The 16,542-nt window shown below is 43.2% G+C and overlaps 1 protein-coding gene and 1 pseudogene across 32 annotated transcripts in view; both read right to left on the bottom strand.

Moving 5' to 3' along the window:
* LRRFIP2 (LRR binding FLII interacting protein 2) overlaps nt 1-16,542 on the bottom strand; it is a 154,063-nt gene that overhangs the window by 101,843 nt on the left and 35,678 nt on the right. For 22 of the 32 annotated variants that reach the window (XM_087892495.1, XM_087892485.1, XM_087892482.1 and 19 more), the window contains 5 exons: nt 13,969-14,117; nt 6,012-6,098; nt 2,330-2,380; nt 615-668; nt 465-509 (listed from right to left, as the gene is read on the bottom strand). In XM_087892495.1, coding sequence (XP_087748621.1) covers nt 465-509; nt 615-668; nt 2,330-2,380; nt 6,012-6,098; nt 13,969-14,058 — 327 coding nt within the window. In that variant the 5' untranslated portion in view covers nt 14,059-14,117. The remainder of the gene's footprint in view (nt 1-464; nt 510-614; nt 669-2,329; nt 2,381-6,011; nt 6,099-13,968; nt 14,118-16,542) is intronic. The other 10 variants (XM_087892500.1, XM_087892499.1, XM_087892498.1 and 7 more) reach the window with 2 other exon arrangements.
* On the bottom strand, nt 10,530-11,181 carry LOC148114226 (uncharacterized; annotated as a pseudogene).

Consider the following 16,542-nt stretch of genomic DNA (forward strand, 5'->3'; position numbering starts at 1 on the left):
AATACTTCATTAACTTATCCCCTTCTCCTCTTAATTTCTTTGATATCCTTTAACTACAGAACATTAATGTTAACTAAAACTAACTTTAAGCAATGTTTTTCCACCTCCACTTCAAACTGCAGCTCAGTAGATAACCCATGCAGATTTAAAAACCATGCAAGATAATTACTATGCTGACAAAATCTTGAATTCAGAAGATATTAAGCTTAACCAAGAAATAACATCATGTATTTCAATCCACAAGTCCTTAAAAAAAATTAACATTTATTCTAAGAAATTATATTCTTCTATTTAAAGAATTATCTTTGAAATGATCAAAAATTTCATTCTATATTCAATTCTGTGTTGCATAATAATTAGCATACAAATATATCAATAATCTCATAGCATACTCAAATTCTAAACTATATTAGTAAAAAAAAAACCACCACATTACTTTTATTGAAATAATTTTAAATACTAACCCTGTGACTACCAATGTTTTGAGAGGATACCAAATCACCAACTCCCTAATAAAAATAATAATAATAATAAAGCAACTTTCATAAAAAGGAAAATCAAAAACAGATAAAGACTGAATTTATGCTTAAAATAAATCTAGCTTTAGTACAAACCAGGTCTGGCTGCCACCTGGACTGACATGAATGGCTAGTCTTCTCAGAATTTTCCTAAGAAAATATTTTAAAATGAGAGATTTTAGAGATTACTAAAATGATGGAAAATAGTTTTCATACAAATGTGGATTACAGGCTTCAGTTTACATTACTTTATCTCCGTGGGCATGCGAGCCATTGCCCCAGTTCAATTCCACCAGACATATGCACGTGCCTACAGCTGGCCAGCTGGTCGCCAAGTCTCTGCTGCGCATGCATCGGAGCAGGGCGCATGCGGGGGGCTGTGCATGCATGCAGAAGTGTGGTGCGTGTGTGGGGGTGCACACGCATGTGTGGAAGTGTGGTGCGTGTGGGGGGCCTCAGGCGCATGTGGGGAGGGAGTGGCACTTGCAAGGTCTCACACGCATGCAGGGAGTGTAGCACTGCGGGGGCACGCATGCATTACATTTTGGGGGTTTGGGGGTACATGCAGATATTCTCAAGCACACTTTCAGCACTCAGGCCGGAAAAGGTTAGCCATCATTGCTATAGGAGAAGTAGATTTTAAGATGACCTAAGGGAGAGTTGTTTCTTTTTTAACTGAAATATTTCAGACCTTATACATGTGTTTCCCACTTAGAATACTAAGAAGTTTTCATTTTTCAGTCATCATAACCACAATAGACTCAGAAGGCTGCAATCTGCCTATCCCTGATTACAGCTGTCTCATGTACTTGCTATATAAATGGTCAGAAAATACTCTTACATATATTCTGATGGCTGAAAAATAGAGTTATGTTAGAATTGTGACACAATAAAATTAGAAAACTAAAAACAAAATAGTACTAGAAGTCCATTATCATTTACATCATAAACAATATATCCAATATAATCTTATGGTATATTAATTATAATATCAGATACTTTATCATTTAGAATATTTATTCTACCTATGTGTGACTCCTCTTCTGAGGAGTATTACTTTTGAACATAAAAATGAAAATAAAAGATGATAAAAATTAAGTACATTTATCATTAAAATTCAGCGTGAAATTACAAAGGATATAGGTGAAAGGGATCTATAACATATGACATAATTACTCATATATGACCTTATGTTAAGGAATCACACTGATCCATTTATTAGGTCACATAAAATATGTCTTAATTTGGGTCATTTGATGTTGTGTCCACTTACTATAGTCTTTGTATCAGAGTTTTTCATATCTTAGAAAGCTCAATTAACATACAACATAATTTAACATATATAATACTGAGAAATTGCTGTAATGTTTCAAAATGTTATCTAAATAAAGAGTAGCCACAGAAAATCAGGCTTATTTTGTCTTAATTAAGTTTACACAAGACAGATGTGTGGTAATGTAAAATTATTTCCTCCATTTATCCCATACTGAAATGATATATATAATATTGGACATGATCCAACAACCCTAAATAATTATTTTGGCAATGCATTTCTCTGGTATATGCCCTTAAAATTCTAAGATTTAAACAGGAAATTTAGGCAAATTATGATGATTCTTCTATACTCATATTTGTATTAATCTTCGTTTTATGTATTTCTCATGTAAGCATATTTATACATTTTAAAAGTTTTCACCATGACACATTATTTTTTTATGAAATTTCATATACTAAAATATTAGGAAATAAACACTACAATCAGATTAGTTTTCCAAGATAAAAGCACCACAAAACACGCAATCCTGGCCTACCATCCACCTCTGGATATGTCCCCATTTTCTATCATAAGAACGCTGAGAAAGCTACAAAAAGGTAGAAAACCTGATTTTTAAAGGATAATACTTTAGTAACAATAAATGCCATCTTTCATAATTCTGCTTACAAAATACAGGTTATTTTGCAATACTGTCTAGAAAAGTAGAATTCCACTAGCAATTTAAAGGTTATTTAAATTCAATACTGCAATTCTGCAAGGACAAAACTGACCAGAAGTTCCAATACCAATACATTAGTAATGATGAAATCATTGTTAAAACTACCATAAATTATTTATATTTATATATATATATATATATATATATATATATATATATATATATATATATATATATATATATATATATATATATATATGTATTTGTATTTATATATAAATCCTCATGTATTATCCCAGATTCTGAATACATATTGCACAAAATAGAATAAATTATTTTTATAATATGGAAATGTTATTCTAAATCATGAGGGGCAACTCATATGCTGCATGATTCCCAGCAACTACTTGCACAGACTGTTTTTGTTTCGCTTGATTTCTCCAGCACAAAGTGTTTCCTTCTGTAGTATTGCAATTTTATGACTGTTATAGTAACTTAGAATTATTGTACTACAAACATCTTCTTTGTCCTTTTCTACCACACAACGGAGTTGCCATGCATGTCTATTCACAAACAGGCATTCACCTACTAATATATATGGCACCTTATATAACATACACTGAAAACACTGAACATCTCTGCTACAGAGTAACATATTCATTATGCTATAAATATATCTATACAGATAGTTCTTGAGATACGACTGATCACTTAATGGCCATTTGAATTACAACATGCCCCCCAAAAGCTACATATGAACTTGTTCTGAAGTTATGGCTACTATAGCGACTCCATGATTATTATTATTATTATTATTATTAATAATAATAATAATAATAATAATAATAATAATAATAATAATAATAATAATAATAATAATAATAATATTTCTATACTGCCCTTCTCCCGAAGGACTCAGGGCGGTGTACAGTCTATTTAAAAACACAGGACAAAACAACGATTAAAAATTTAAAATGATTAAATAGATTTGGCTCAATTTAAAACCCCAGAAATTTAAAATACCCCAATTTAAAATTATTATGTTGATAGCCCGGCCTGGTGGAACAACAGGGTCTTCAGTGCGCAGCGAAACACCCGGAGGTCGGAGATCTTACGTATTTCCGGGGACAGTTCATTCCACAGGGCTGGGGCTCCCACAGAGAAGGCCCTCCCCCTGGGTGTCGCCAGCTGACATAACTTGGCCGATGGCACCCTGAGGAAACCCTCTCTGTGGGAGCGGACTGGCCGGTGGGAGGCTATTGGTGGCAGAAGATGGTCTCGAAGGTACCCGGGTCATATGCCATGGAGCGCTTTAAAGGTGGTAACCAACACCTTGAATCGCACCCGGAAGACCACTGGGAGCCAGTGCAGCTCGCGCAGGAGGGGTGTCACGTGGGCACAACGAGTTGCGCCCAAACCACTCACGCGGCCGCATTCTGGACCAGTTGGAGCCTCTGAGTGCTCTTCAAGGGGATCCTCATGTAGAGAGCATTACAATAGTCCAACCGGGAGGTAACAAGGGCGTGAGTGAGCGTGTGCAGGGCGTCCCAGTCCAGAAAGGGCTGCAACTGGCAAATCAGGCGGACCTGATAAAAGGCCCCCCTGGCCACGGCCGTCATATGCTCTTCTAAAGACAGCCGTGCGTCCAGGAGGACACCCAGATTGCGAGCCCTCTCTGTGGGGGGCAAAGATTCACCCCCAATAGTCAGCGATGGCACCTGCTGACTATATCGGGGCGCTGGAAGCCACAGACACTCGGTCTTGGAGGGGTTGAGTCTGAGCCTGTTCCTCCCCATCCAGACCCGCACGGCCTCCAGGCAGGGAGACATCACATCAAGGGCATTGTTGGGGTGGTCTGGGGTGGAGATGTACAGCTGAGTATCATCAGCGTACAGATGACACTTCACCCCAAAACCACGGATGATCTCGCCCAGCGGCTTCACATAAATGTTGAACAGGAGGGGCAAGAGGACTGACCCTTGCGGCACTCCCCATGTGAGACGCCTCGAGGTCGACCTCTGCCCCCCTGCCAACTCAAACTACGAGTGGTCGGAGAGGAAGGAGGAGAACCACCGCAGAACGGTGCCCCCTATTCCTAACCCCCTCAACCGCTGCAGCATGATACCATGGTCGATGGTATCAAAAGCCGCTGAGAGATCTAATAGGACTAGGACAGAGGAGCAACCCCTGTCCCGAGGCCTCCAGAGATCATCCACCAACGCTTTCACCCTTACTTCTGACCAAAAGGATGCTGCAGCACCCTCCTGCTTCTCTCCCCCTCCCATTCAACCCCAGTGGGACCCCACAACACTTGGACCTGTTCTCCATGCCTCCTGAAAACAGCTGCTATTTTCAGCATGCCAACAATTCCTTGCAAAAATGGCAGCTGCTTTCATAGCTTTCTGCCCTGATCAGCTGGCTGTCAGGAGATTGCAGACCACTCCTACCACTTACTAGACTTTAAGCCAGCTGCCCACACACAAAAGCGGCAGCTTCAAAAGGAACTTCGCAAACCCTTTTTCTTGCTTAACCCTCTGAACCCCCTCTCTATGTTCAATAAAGAAAACAGAAAAAAAGTTGGGGGGACTTGTTATTCTTTCTCTCCCACCCCACCATTAGGTACTTAAATTAGGTACTGTCATTTCCCTTCTAGTCTAATTCTTTTAATCACCCCATTTGCTAAATTTTCCGAATGCCTGAAAACATGGTGACAAAATCTGTAAATTACTTACTTTGATGAGTGACCGCCAGGTTGAAGAGTAGAAGAAAGGAAGCAAGCAAGCAAAGAAAATCTTTTTGCAGCTTGTTTGCATTGAGGAGCTGAAGAAAAAGTTTAGCTCAAAAACTTCAGCCAGCTACAGCACAACACATGTAGCAAATGGCCAGTCATAGCAAAAACTGGGTTCTTGGCAAAACTTTTTACTGTTTATCTGACTCCCTTTAGAATAATCCTAGCTAGGTCCTAAAGGAAATCAGACAAACAGCAAAAAATCGGAAATCTTTGGAAAGCTTTTTGCTGCTTGTCTGACTCCCTTTTGGGACCCAGCTTTTGCTGCAGCTGGCTGTTTGCAGTCTCCCAATGGCCAGTTGATCAAGACATAGGCCCAATCGAACAGTGTGCTTTGTCAGCCACACCACAGGCTTGTTTAGAAGCCTCTCTAGCACTGTAACTTGATACTGGGCCCTAATCTAATTGGGATCTTTTCCCCAATTGCCTGTTTTGGGCTATGCAAAACTTTTTGCTGCTTGTCTGCCTTGTTTATTGGCCCAGGTGAGTGACAGGCCTCCCAGGGCTTCCCATAGTCATGAGACATGCCACAACGATCCATATGTTTGTTTAACAAAGGCATCAGGGAGATTAAATGATGGGGGATGACAAGTGAGGTTGTCTCACTTAATAACCATTCCCATTTGCAAAGATAGGCTCCATTATATCCTTAGGTTGAGGAATATCTAATAATATTTTCTTTTAAAAGCTTTCTACGTGGTTTTACAAGAAAAAGGAAGTCTATTATTTGTATATTCTAATAAATTTAAGATAGTATTAATATTTACATACTTCTTTTTGTTGGCGCTCCAATTCCCTCATGCGTATATCCCTTGCTTCCGCTCGGGCTGCACGTTTGGCTGCAAGGCGTGCTTCTGCCTGTTATATTGAAAATACAAATGCAATTAAGAAATCTAGCATCAACAGTTAGGAATCAACTTTTCCACAATTACTTTAGGATTTCAGAAAAAAAGTTAATATTAAAAGGGAGGGCGAGAGGAAGAAATCTCAAATTGAAAGACAAAAACGACAAGTATAAAAAGTGGAAAGAGAGGCAGATAACTAAGGCAGAATATCAGCAAATAGCCTGAGCCTTAAAAGATGAAGTGAGGAAAGCTAAGGCTCAAAATGAACTGAGACTTGCAACAAAAGTCAAAAATAACAAGCAAAAAATCAAGGAAACGATTGGTCCACTAGTGGGAAAAAGTGGCAAGAAGGTGACAAGCAATACACAGAAAGCAGAACTATTTAACTCATTTTTTGCATCAGTTTTTACACCAAGGGAAATAACAGTCCAACCTATCAAAATCAGGACCATAAAAAACAGCTTAGAAACACAAGTTAAAATAGACAAGAAAATGGTAAGTGAGCACTTGTCCACCCTAGATGAGTTTAAATTACTGGGACCAGATGGATTACACCCCAAGGTTCTGAGGAACTGGCAGATGTGATCTCAGAAACACTGAACTATATCTTCCAAAGATCCTGGAGCACCAGGAAACTACCAGAGGACTGGAAAAGAGCTGATGCTCTTGCTGTCAGCGTTCCAGAAAAACCCCAATTCCAAGTAAAGACACGGAAGCAAGCATTTTCCAAAGTTCTCTTTACTAGAATAGGCAAACTGGCACATCTGGGAAAACCCGAATCTAAAAAGCCCGGGTTTTCCTTCAGTAAGTCAAAGCTCCCAAAACCATCCCCTTTTCCCCCCAGACGGTCACATGCTCCAATCAATGTCCGCTCCATCTCGATCCAGCCCTGACCACTCCTTCTCCAGATGCTGGATCGCCCTGACCTTGACCAACAGGAACAATGCTATTCTGTCTACTAACCACCCCTCTCCTTAATCCCCCCTCCTACTTTCCCACACACGAGAAGGTGGCAGCATTGGAGCTTCCAGCCTAATATGGCTTCCAAAGCTGACAGACGTCCCCCCCTGCAAAAAGAACCACCTCCTGAAAAATAAGCAGACAAAATACAAAAGAAGGGGTTAACACCGTGCACTAGACCCCTTAACCCCCTCTCCCCCCACCCCAGGGGATCTTTTGGTTTCTCAAGAAATTTATCATGAAATTATTTCACCAGAGCATCAGCAGTCATATCCCAACTCTTCACCCAAGTAGCTTCAGCCAAAGGGTAACCTTTCCAATGTACCAAATGTAAGCAACCCCTGTAGAGTCTAGAGTCCAGGATTTTCTTCACCTCATAGTGAGTCTCCCCTTACACAACCAAAGGAGGGGGTGGAGCAGCTGGCAAGGGTTTTAGGTTAGATTCTCTGGTCGGTCTCAATAAGCTACTGTGGAAAACGGGGTGTACTTTCCCTAATATGCGAGGGAGTCTAAGCTGGACAGTCACTGGGTTGATACCTTTCACTATAGGGAAGGGACCTATGAATTTGGGTCCAAACTTCTTGCTGGGTAACTTCAATCTTAGATACTTGATTGACAAATACACCTTATCGCCTAATCGGAAAGGTGGTTCGAGGGATCGGCATTTGTCAGCCTGGGCCTTATATCTTTCCACTGAGTCCGCTAAAGCTTTCTTAGTATTCTCCCAACCCTTTTTCAATGAGATCATCCATTCCGTAAGGGATATAGAAGTGGGCAGCTCTCTAGGCAACTCAGGCATCGGCACAAAATCCATGCCTGTAGTTATCTGAAAAGGAGTCAACCCCAGTACTGCTGTGTACCGCATTATTATAAACCACTTCTGCGAACGGTAGCAAATCCACCCAGTTTTCCTGTTGATAAATGACATATAACTTATTGCTCCACCATTGAGTTCAATTTTTCAGCCAATCCCTTAGTTGATGGGTGAAAAGCTGAGCTAAGCCCCTAGGATGACCCAATGGATCGTAGAAACCCTCTCTTAGCGGTAAAGTGGACCCCGCGGTCCAATATTATTCTCCTTGGGACTCTATGTAGCCTGTAGATGTGTTTCCAAACAGCTTTGCCAGCTTCTTGGCCGAGGGTAGTCTGTTGCAGGCAGTGAAGTGTGCTTGCTTGGAGAATAAATCAATGACAGTCCAAATAACCCTGTTACCCCCACTGTCAGGGAACTCAACTATGAAGTCCATTGCAATCTCCTCCCAGGGTTTGGTGGGTTCAGCCACAGCCTGGAGAAGTCTAGGGGGCTTCCCTGGTCTGGATTTCATAATGGCACAGGTGGCGCAGCTCCTCACATAGTCTTCCACATCACCTTTCATCTTTGGCCACCAGAATTGTCTCCTAGTCAAATGGAGGGTTTTTAAAAATCCAAAGTGGCCCCCTAGTCGAGAATCATGACTCCTCTTTAGCACCAGGAGTCGCAGGCTGTGGGACACGTAAAGTTTACTCCCCTTCCAAGCCAATCCGTCTCTTAGGGTTAGGTCTGCCTGGTTTTCCTTGAACCAGGAATCAGTCGAGAGTGCCGCTTTTAGTTCCGCTGTCAACTTGTCTTCGGATAGGTTGGAACTCTGGTGCGTTTGTGGTCTGGTGTGGGCTTGGGTGGCTGGGTGAGTCTCTGAAATCATGGCATGAACTATTTCTTCCCATCGGCTGTCAAACTGGGGCTTACGGGAGAGAGCGTCAGCTAAAAAGTTCTTACACCCCGGGATGTATTTCAGGTTAAAATTAAAGCATTTGAAATATTGAGTCCAATGAACCTGCTTGGAAGAAAGTTTCCTCCGTGTCTTCAGCACCTCGAGATTCTTGTGGTCAGTCCACACTTCAAAAGGCTCATTAACCCCCTCTAGGAAGTGTCTCCAGGATAGGAGAGCCCATTGCACCACAAATGCCTCTTTCTCCCATATCGCCCATCTGCGCTCAGTGTCTGTTAACTTTCTCGATACGTAAGCACACGGCATTAGATTGCTTTGGGCATCCCTTTGCAATACAACAGCAGCCACTGCCATGTCATTTGCGTCCGCCTGAACACGAAGGCCTTATTTGGGTCAGGATGTTGTAGGATCGGCTCCACTGCAAATAGGTGTTTCAACCGTTCAAAGGATTTTTGACAGTCCATTGTCCAAGCTAGAGGTTGGCTAGGTTTTGGCTTGGTGGGAGACGGGCCAGTTTTTAGCAATTCTGTCAAAGGGAGTGCAACTTCAGCAAAGGAAGGGATGAATTGTCTGTAAAAGTTTGCAAACCCCAGGAAGCTTTGGAGTTGCTTATGGGTACGTGGGGGCTACCAGTCCAACACTGCTCTCACCTTCCCTGGGTCCATTTCGATTCCCTGAGTCGACACCCTGTATCCCAGGTAGTCCAAGGACTCCTTATGGAACTCACATTTGGACAACTTTGCATAAAGTTTGGCCGCTAGGAGCTTTTTCAGCACTTGTCTGACCAATTTGACATGTTCTTCCATACTTTCACTGAATATAAGAATGTCATCAAGATAAAAAAGAACCCTCTGATATAGGTGCTCATGCAAAATTTCGTTGATCAGTTACATGAAGACTGTGGGGCCACCTTGGAATCCAAAAGGCATCACCCGGAATCGGAAGCTGCCCAAGGGGCAGTTAAAAGCAGTCTTCCATTCGTCTCCCTCCTTTATGCGAACTCGGAAGTAGGCTTCTCTTAGATCTAGCTTGGTGAAAATCTTGCCTTTTGATAGGTAGTTCAGCAAGTCCTTCATCAGTGGGAGGGGGTAGGTATTTTGTATGCAAATACCATTCATGTTCCTAAAATCAACGCACAATCACAATGTACCATCTTTTTTTTCTTTAAACAGTACTGGGGTGGCCATCCTGGATTTTGCAGGCTCGATGAATCCTCTGGCTAGGTTGTTGTCAATGTACTTCCTCAACTCAGTCATTTCAGCAGGTGTCATGGAGGACATTCTGGGTTTGGCTCCCGGTTGTAATTCGATGGCACAGTCCGTGGGCTGATGAGGGGGGAGGAGGTTACATTCTTCCTCATTGAAAGCTTCGGGTAAGTCTGCATACACCTTAGGAATCTGATGTTCGCCTGGAGGCCCCTCTGAACAAACCACTGCTGTTTCTGGTCACTGGCTGTTATGGGTAGGTTGCTCTTTGGGGGGAGGGGCAGGGGTAATGGACCAACCCTTATTCTGATTTTTCAGTATCCATCTTCCCATTTGATGGTGGGGGCCCATTTGTCCAGCCAAGCCAGGCCTAGTATGATAGATTCTGACATTTTTGGGGTTACTATAAATTGTATAAATTCATGATGTTTCCCCATCTCTAATTTAATCAGTTCAGTAATATGGGTGGCAGGGACCCCCCCCCCCCATTAACGTTCCATCCACCTGGTGAAATTGGGTGCTTTAAGGGTGTTGTTCTGATCCCTAATTGTTCTACAACTTTAAGCCCGATTAGACATCTGGTGCAGCTATTATTGCTGGCAGTTCTGCTTGTTTCCCTGTCTCTGGCAGCACCAGTTTTACTTTAATTGAGAAGGGGGGGATGGGTGCACTCACCATCAGGTTTTCATCTTCGCTAGCCACACCAGGAGGGGCTTCTTTAGCCAGAGGGTCCTCGCTCTTTTCAGTGGGGAGGGGAATTTCCACGGCTTGTCTGGCGAATCGGCTGGTGTCTGGGGTTTTCCTTGGAGCCCTCCTGCCTTGTGCAGCTGTGGCAGGACATTGTTGTGGAACTGGGGCAGGGGCCAGGCACTCAGAAGCTCGATGTCCTGTTTGTCCACACCGATAGCACTTAATTGCGCCCCCCCCGGTTGAGGGGGGGGCGACATTTGTAGCCTTTGAAATGGGCCTTCTGGATAACGCTCTCCGAGGTGGCTGCTCTGCTGGGGTTTTGCTGTGGGGGTGGACTTCTCTGTCTAGAGCAATAGACATGGTATACCAGTCGTGGAGATGCTCAGGCACCCCACGGATCCCACAGGTTTTTCTGACTTCTGGGTCAATAGCCTCTTTAAAGTAGTATGAGGTCAGGCCAATGCCCTAGATTCCCTGCAACTCGTCTAAAGTCCCATGCAAAGACTTTTATAGGTCAATTACCTTGCTTCATTTTATTTTATTTTATTTTATTATTTATTTATTTATTATTTATTTATTTATTTATTATTATTTATTTATTTATTTATTTATTTTAAAATTTGTATACCGCCCTTCTCCCTGAGAACAGCCAAGTAAAAGCATAAACTACAAACATTAAAATACAATTAAAAAGATATATATAAATTTGGCCCCATGATTATAAACAATAACAAACAATTAAAAACATTTTAAAAAGTGTTAGGCCAGCCCGGCTTGCTGGAAAAAGGTTTTAAGGGCACGGCAGAAGGCACCGAGGTCTTGGATTCTCCTTATCTCTGGGGGATAAGGACCGCATTTATGCGGTCTAGGTCCTCAAATCGGGAACGGAGCAGTATAATAAACCCATCGGCATCACTCAGTTCTGCAGCGCCCTCATTGTGCAGCTGGGCTATCCATTCAGAATCCTCTCCCTCATTTATCCCATCTGAGATTGCCGACACCAAGTCCCGTTCTGATTCGTATTCGTCCCTGTACTGATCTACATGAGCCCAGATCCTGCTGAGGAAATAAGCTAGTTTGGCCGGCGTCCCGTCAAAGGTTGCTCTGAAGCGGGGTGGCGTTGGCCTCGCGGTTGGAGGGGCTCTGGCAGTGGCTGGCTGGGATAGAACTTGCTGAAGGACTGCTCCTGGTTGCTGCATTCCAGCTGGCTGCTGGGGGATTTGCTGTGCTGGAGAGAGGGGGGGGCAAAGTCGTCGGCTGCTGGGGGAGGGGGCCCGGCTGTTGGGTTGCTTGCTGTGCTGGAGGGAGGGGGGGTATTCCAGCCGGCTGCTGGATTAGTCCCCCCTGTGGTGCCAGGATTGTTGGGCCATAGGAGGGGGGGGCCATGGGAATCCCTGGAAGCTTGGAACAGACGGCACGGGATACCACTGGCACTGGACCCATCCCTGGCCGGGATAAAACCCCCATCCGGCCGATATATTCTCAGCAGGAGGTAGCGCGAAGGCAGGCTGGCGAGGGCCCCCAAAAGGGGGGGTTTGCATTCCGTATGCCGGCTGTGCCTGGTGCCCCATTGCTGCAGGATGGCCATGTTGCGCTAATCCTCTCATTTCGCCCCTGGCCGAGTAAGGGAGTGTCTGCGCCCTACTAATCCCCCCTCCATGTCCCGGATCAGGGAAGGTGAATGTAGGTTGCTCCATCTCACCTCAAGGGGTTGGGAAGAGGGGGCGTAACTCCCCACTTCCATCCACTCAAAACACTCAGGGAGCCCAGTTAAAGACTGGCTTTGCATTGGGTGCAGCCGGTCCCAGTCCCGGGAGTCTCCGGATCCCACAGCAGTTCCCATCCTCCAGTCTGGCTCACGGGGTGACTTCATTTCCCCTCCTGGAGCTGGGTCGGACTGGCAACTCTTCCAGGAATCTGATGCCTTGGGCCGAGCCCCCAGCTGAAGGGCTTCCTCTGCAGCCTCCATGGCTCGCCCCATTTCTTCAGAAGGAGAAAGGAAGGAGTCGGCAATTCCTTGAGCATCCGCCTCCCCAGCGGGCCCCTCTCCGATTTCTCCTTTCTCTTCACTGAGTCTTCGCACCACGCGGGGTTTAGGTAGATGCTGGGGCTCAGCACCCCCGACAGCCCCCTTACAGGGTGCTGTTAGGTTTTTAAAAGAGATTCGGGTTAATGTCAGTGTTTCAGAAAAACCCCAACTCCAAGTAAAGACGCGGAAGCAAACATTTTCCAAAGTTCTCTTAACTAGACTAGGCAAACTGGCACATCCGGGAAAACCCGAATCTGAAAAGCCCGGGTTTTCCTTCAGTAAGTCAAAGCTCCCAAACCATCCCCTTTTCTCCCCAGTCAGTCACATGCTCCAATCAATGTCTGCTCCATCTTGATCCAGCCCCCTGACCACTCCTTCTCCAGATGTCTAAGTCACTTCTTCGTCCTGACCTAGACCAAAAAAAAAGAATGCTATTCTGTCTACTAACAACCCCACTCCTTAATCCTCCCTCCTACTTTCCCACACACGAAAGGGTGACAGCATTGGAGCTTCCGGCCTAATATGGCTTCCAAAGCTGACACCTGTTGTCTGGAACATCTTGCCCGATGTGAGATTGGCCCCAACCCTCCTCTTTTTTTGTAAGGGCCTAAAGATGAGCCTTTGCCAGTTGGTTTGGGGCCCAATGGAGGAACAGCACAATGGAGGTGGTTGATTAACAACAGAAACCAGCCCTCCCCCCACTCCCTCCCCCCATGTATGTATTTTTGGTTTTAACATTTGTTCTTAATCTCTTATGTTTTAGTTTAGATGTAATTGTAAGCTTCCCAGAATTATTCTATGGTAAGATGGAAAGCCAATAAATTGAATGAATGAATGAATGAATGAATGAATGAATGAATGAATGATAAACAAACAAACAAAAAATAAATGTTTTACATTTCTTTGTAAAACACTAGCCTCATATTTGGTTGTTCATCTATATATATACAAGGACCAATTATTTCATTAAAAGACCATGAGTTCTTTCTCTGTTTAACTCTAACTAGTAAATGTCACTGTGCAAATTTGTTAAATGACTCATACAACAACAGCCACTTGAAACTCTGCACTAGATGGACGGTCTGCAATCACATCATTAGGAGAGCAAGAATCTCTATGGTTGAATTACTAAGCATGCTGATAAAGGTTACAGTATGTTTTCTGAATATAATATTGCATTAAGTTCTAACTTAATAATTGTTCAACTAAGTAAGTATAATTACCTATACTGCAATAACATACCGATTGCCAGGTTATACCTGTCACTTAAGTTTGAACAAATTTACCAACCTCTCTAGCAATATGACCTAGGGCTTCATCTTCTGCAGAAAATCTGTCCTTCATTGGAGTTCTTTTCCTTCCTGAGCCAGGGGTCCCCATGCTTATATACAATCTCAGATAGTTTCTCACAGTATTGCTTTAAATCCAAGAGTCTAAATCTGAAACAAAGAAAAAGTATAAAGTTATTATTTTCATGATATATATGTATCTATAGCTTGAAAACAATTTTTCAACAATTTCCTGAGGTTGTTCATAGTGGTAAAGGTAAAGGTATTTCATACTTTCTTTTGAAAACGAAGTACCCATTTTAGGAACCATACATTCATTTTGCAAAATTTATGTTTTCTAAACAATCTAAACATTTTGTATACCATGCAGTTTAACAGAATTATCCCCTGCATTTCAACTATTTTAGTTAAACAATGTTCTGAATTTTGTCTTATCAGCTGTTCCTACCCATTTCTTTTTTAAAAAAATCCTCTTATTTTTAAGGTTTTATGCAGTAACATTTATATTCTCTTAAATTTTATAGATCTAAGTATTTATTTTGGGTCAATAAGCCAATGCCCCAAATATACATCCACAATTCCATTCAAACATTTTACTAAGTGTATGAAATAATTATTGATATAGGAATTAAACTTCCCAAAACTTTCACAAAAAAATGTGAGATAATCTAACACAGAGAAATTTTTAAAAAATCTTGAAAAGAAGCTCTATCATTTTAAGATCAAAATCTAAAGAAAAACAATTCTTAAGTAATATGCTTATGTAATCAATAAATACCACTGACTCTCTTTATGATGGTCAAAATTAGCAAGAAATAATACAGATAAGTCCTCAATTTATAACTGATTGCTTAGCAACCATTCAAAATTACAGTGGACCCACTAAAAGCTACTTACAACTGGTCCCAAAATCACAATTGTAATGCCTACAGTCATGGTCATTTTTCTTTACACCTGACTATAGGAATGGCTGCCTATCTTCCCCCCCTAATGTCTTTATCAGGTCCCTCCAGGCTGGCTTCCCACTCCACCAAGCCCACACTCTTCTCCTCGCCCTATATCATTCATCCTGCAACAACCCTTCAAATATTTTCAGAGCTTAGGTTAGGGAAGAACACTTGTTGGGCTGGGTGGTATAATCCCAGAAGTGGCTGCCATTTTCTGAGCACCCATACTGAATTGTAGTTACTCGTGGGGACATACAGAAGGCTGTAAAGCACTGTGAAGCAGCCTATAAGTCTAAGTCAGGGGTGTCAAACTCAAGGCCCGCAGGCTGTATCTGACCTGTGGGGTGCTTAGATCTGGCCTGAAGAGCCACCCGGGAAACAGCAAAGGACCAGCCCATGGTGCCTCTGCTACCGAAAACGGAGCTCAGGAGGGCCATGTATGGCCCTCCCGGGCTTCCTTTTCGGCCATAACAGCCTCCTGCAGCCATCTGCCAGTGAAAATGTTTGCGCTGGCAGAGGGCTAGCAAAACAAACTAAAAGCAAAACAAAAGGAGAAATATTTCCCTTTTTGAGCATCCAAGAAGGGACAAGAAAGAAAAAGGGGAAAGAGGAAAGACAAAGACAAAGAACAAGGAAAAGAAGGAAAGATGGGAAAAGAGCAAGGAAGGGAAAAAGAGGAAAGAGGGGAAGAAAGAAGGAGAATGAAGAGGGAAGGAAAAAGAAGAAAAGAAAGGAAGGAAGGAAGGAAGGAAGGAAGAAAAGAAGGTAGGTTTAGCATGATTTGCACTTGGCTATCAGCAGTCCTGCTGCCCTTTCACCATCCCCTTGTCCCCTCCTTCTGATCTTTCCTGGTGGTCTCCCATCCTATTGCTAAGGATGCCTTGGTTACAAAGCTGGGTCTCCTTGTATGGAGAAGAAGTGGGCCTCCCTCTGACCCACACACTTTGCCCTTCCGCACACTCCATGAGCAACCTAGCCAAAGATAGTGAGAAAAGCAGCAGCAGCCTCAAGGAGGAGATAAGTGCAGCCAGACACCCCCTCAGGGAAGCAGGGCTGGCCTGAGCTGTGGGGTCCTGGTGCCCTAGGAGCTGGAGGGCCAGGCTGGATGCTTGCCCTCCACTGCCTAGGGCTCTGGACAGCCTGCACTGCAATCCAGGGGTCCTCCATGTGGCCTGAGAAGAACAGCGAGGCTGGAGGACAAGGGTTTGGTGCTCTCCCTGGTCTCGCCTTCCTCCACTAGAGGAATACAACCATGATGCGGCCCTCAATGAAATAGAGTTTGACATCCCTGATCTATACCATAGTAAATGAATGCCACAACTAGGTCAAAAGAAGAACAGCAATATGAACATCATTTTTAAACATATTAGCATCTATTTAAAGTACTATATTGTTTCCACAAACAATCTACAGCTAAAGGGAGAAGGTAAAATGGAAATGCCTGCTGATATCGATGCTGCAAAGCAGGAAAGTTCTGGAGAAGAGTCTGAAGTTCTTTACTTGTCTGGAAAGGGCTACTTTACTGGTCTGGAAAGGGCAAGCTTGAAGTAAGATAAATCTTAAACAGCAAGTCTATGCAAAGTGATTGAGAGATGAGCTTCACAAAGCAGATTACAGCAGATAAAGCC

The sequence above is a fragment of the Pantherophis guttatus genome, chromosome 4 (assembly GCF_059756535.1).
Source record: "Pantherophis guttatus breed Tessera chromosome 4, ASM5975653v1, whole genome shotgun sequence".
In the NCBI taxonomy this organism is placed as follows: Eukaryota; Metazoa; Chordata; class Lepidosauria; order Squamata; family Colubridae; genus Pantherophis; species Pantherophis guttatus.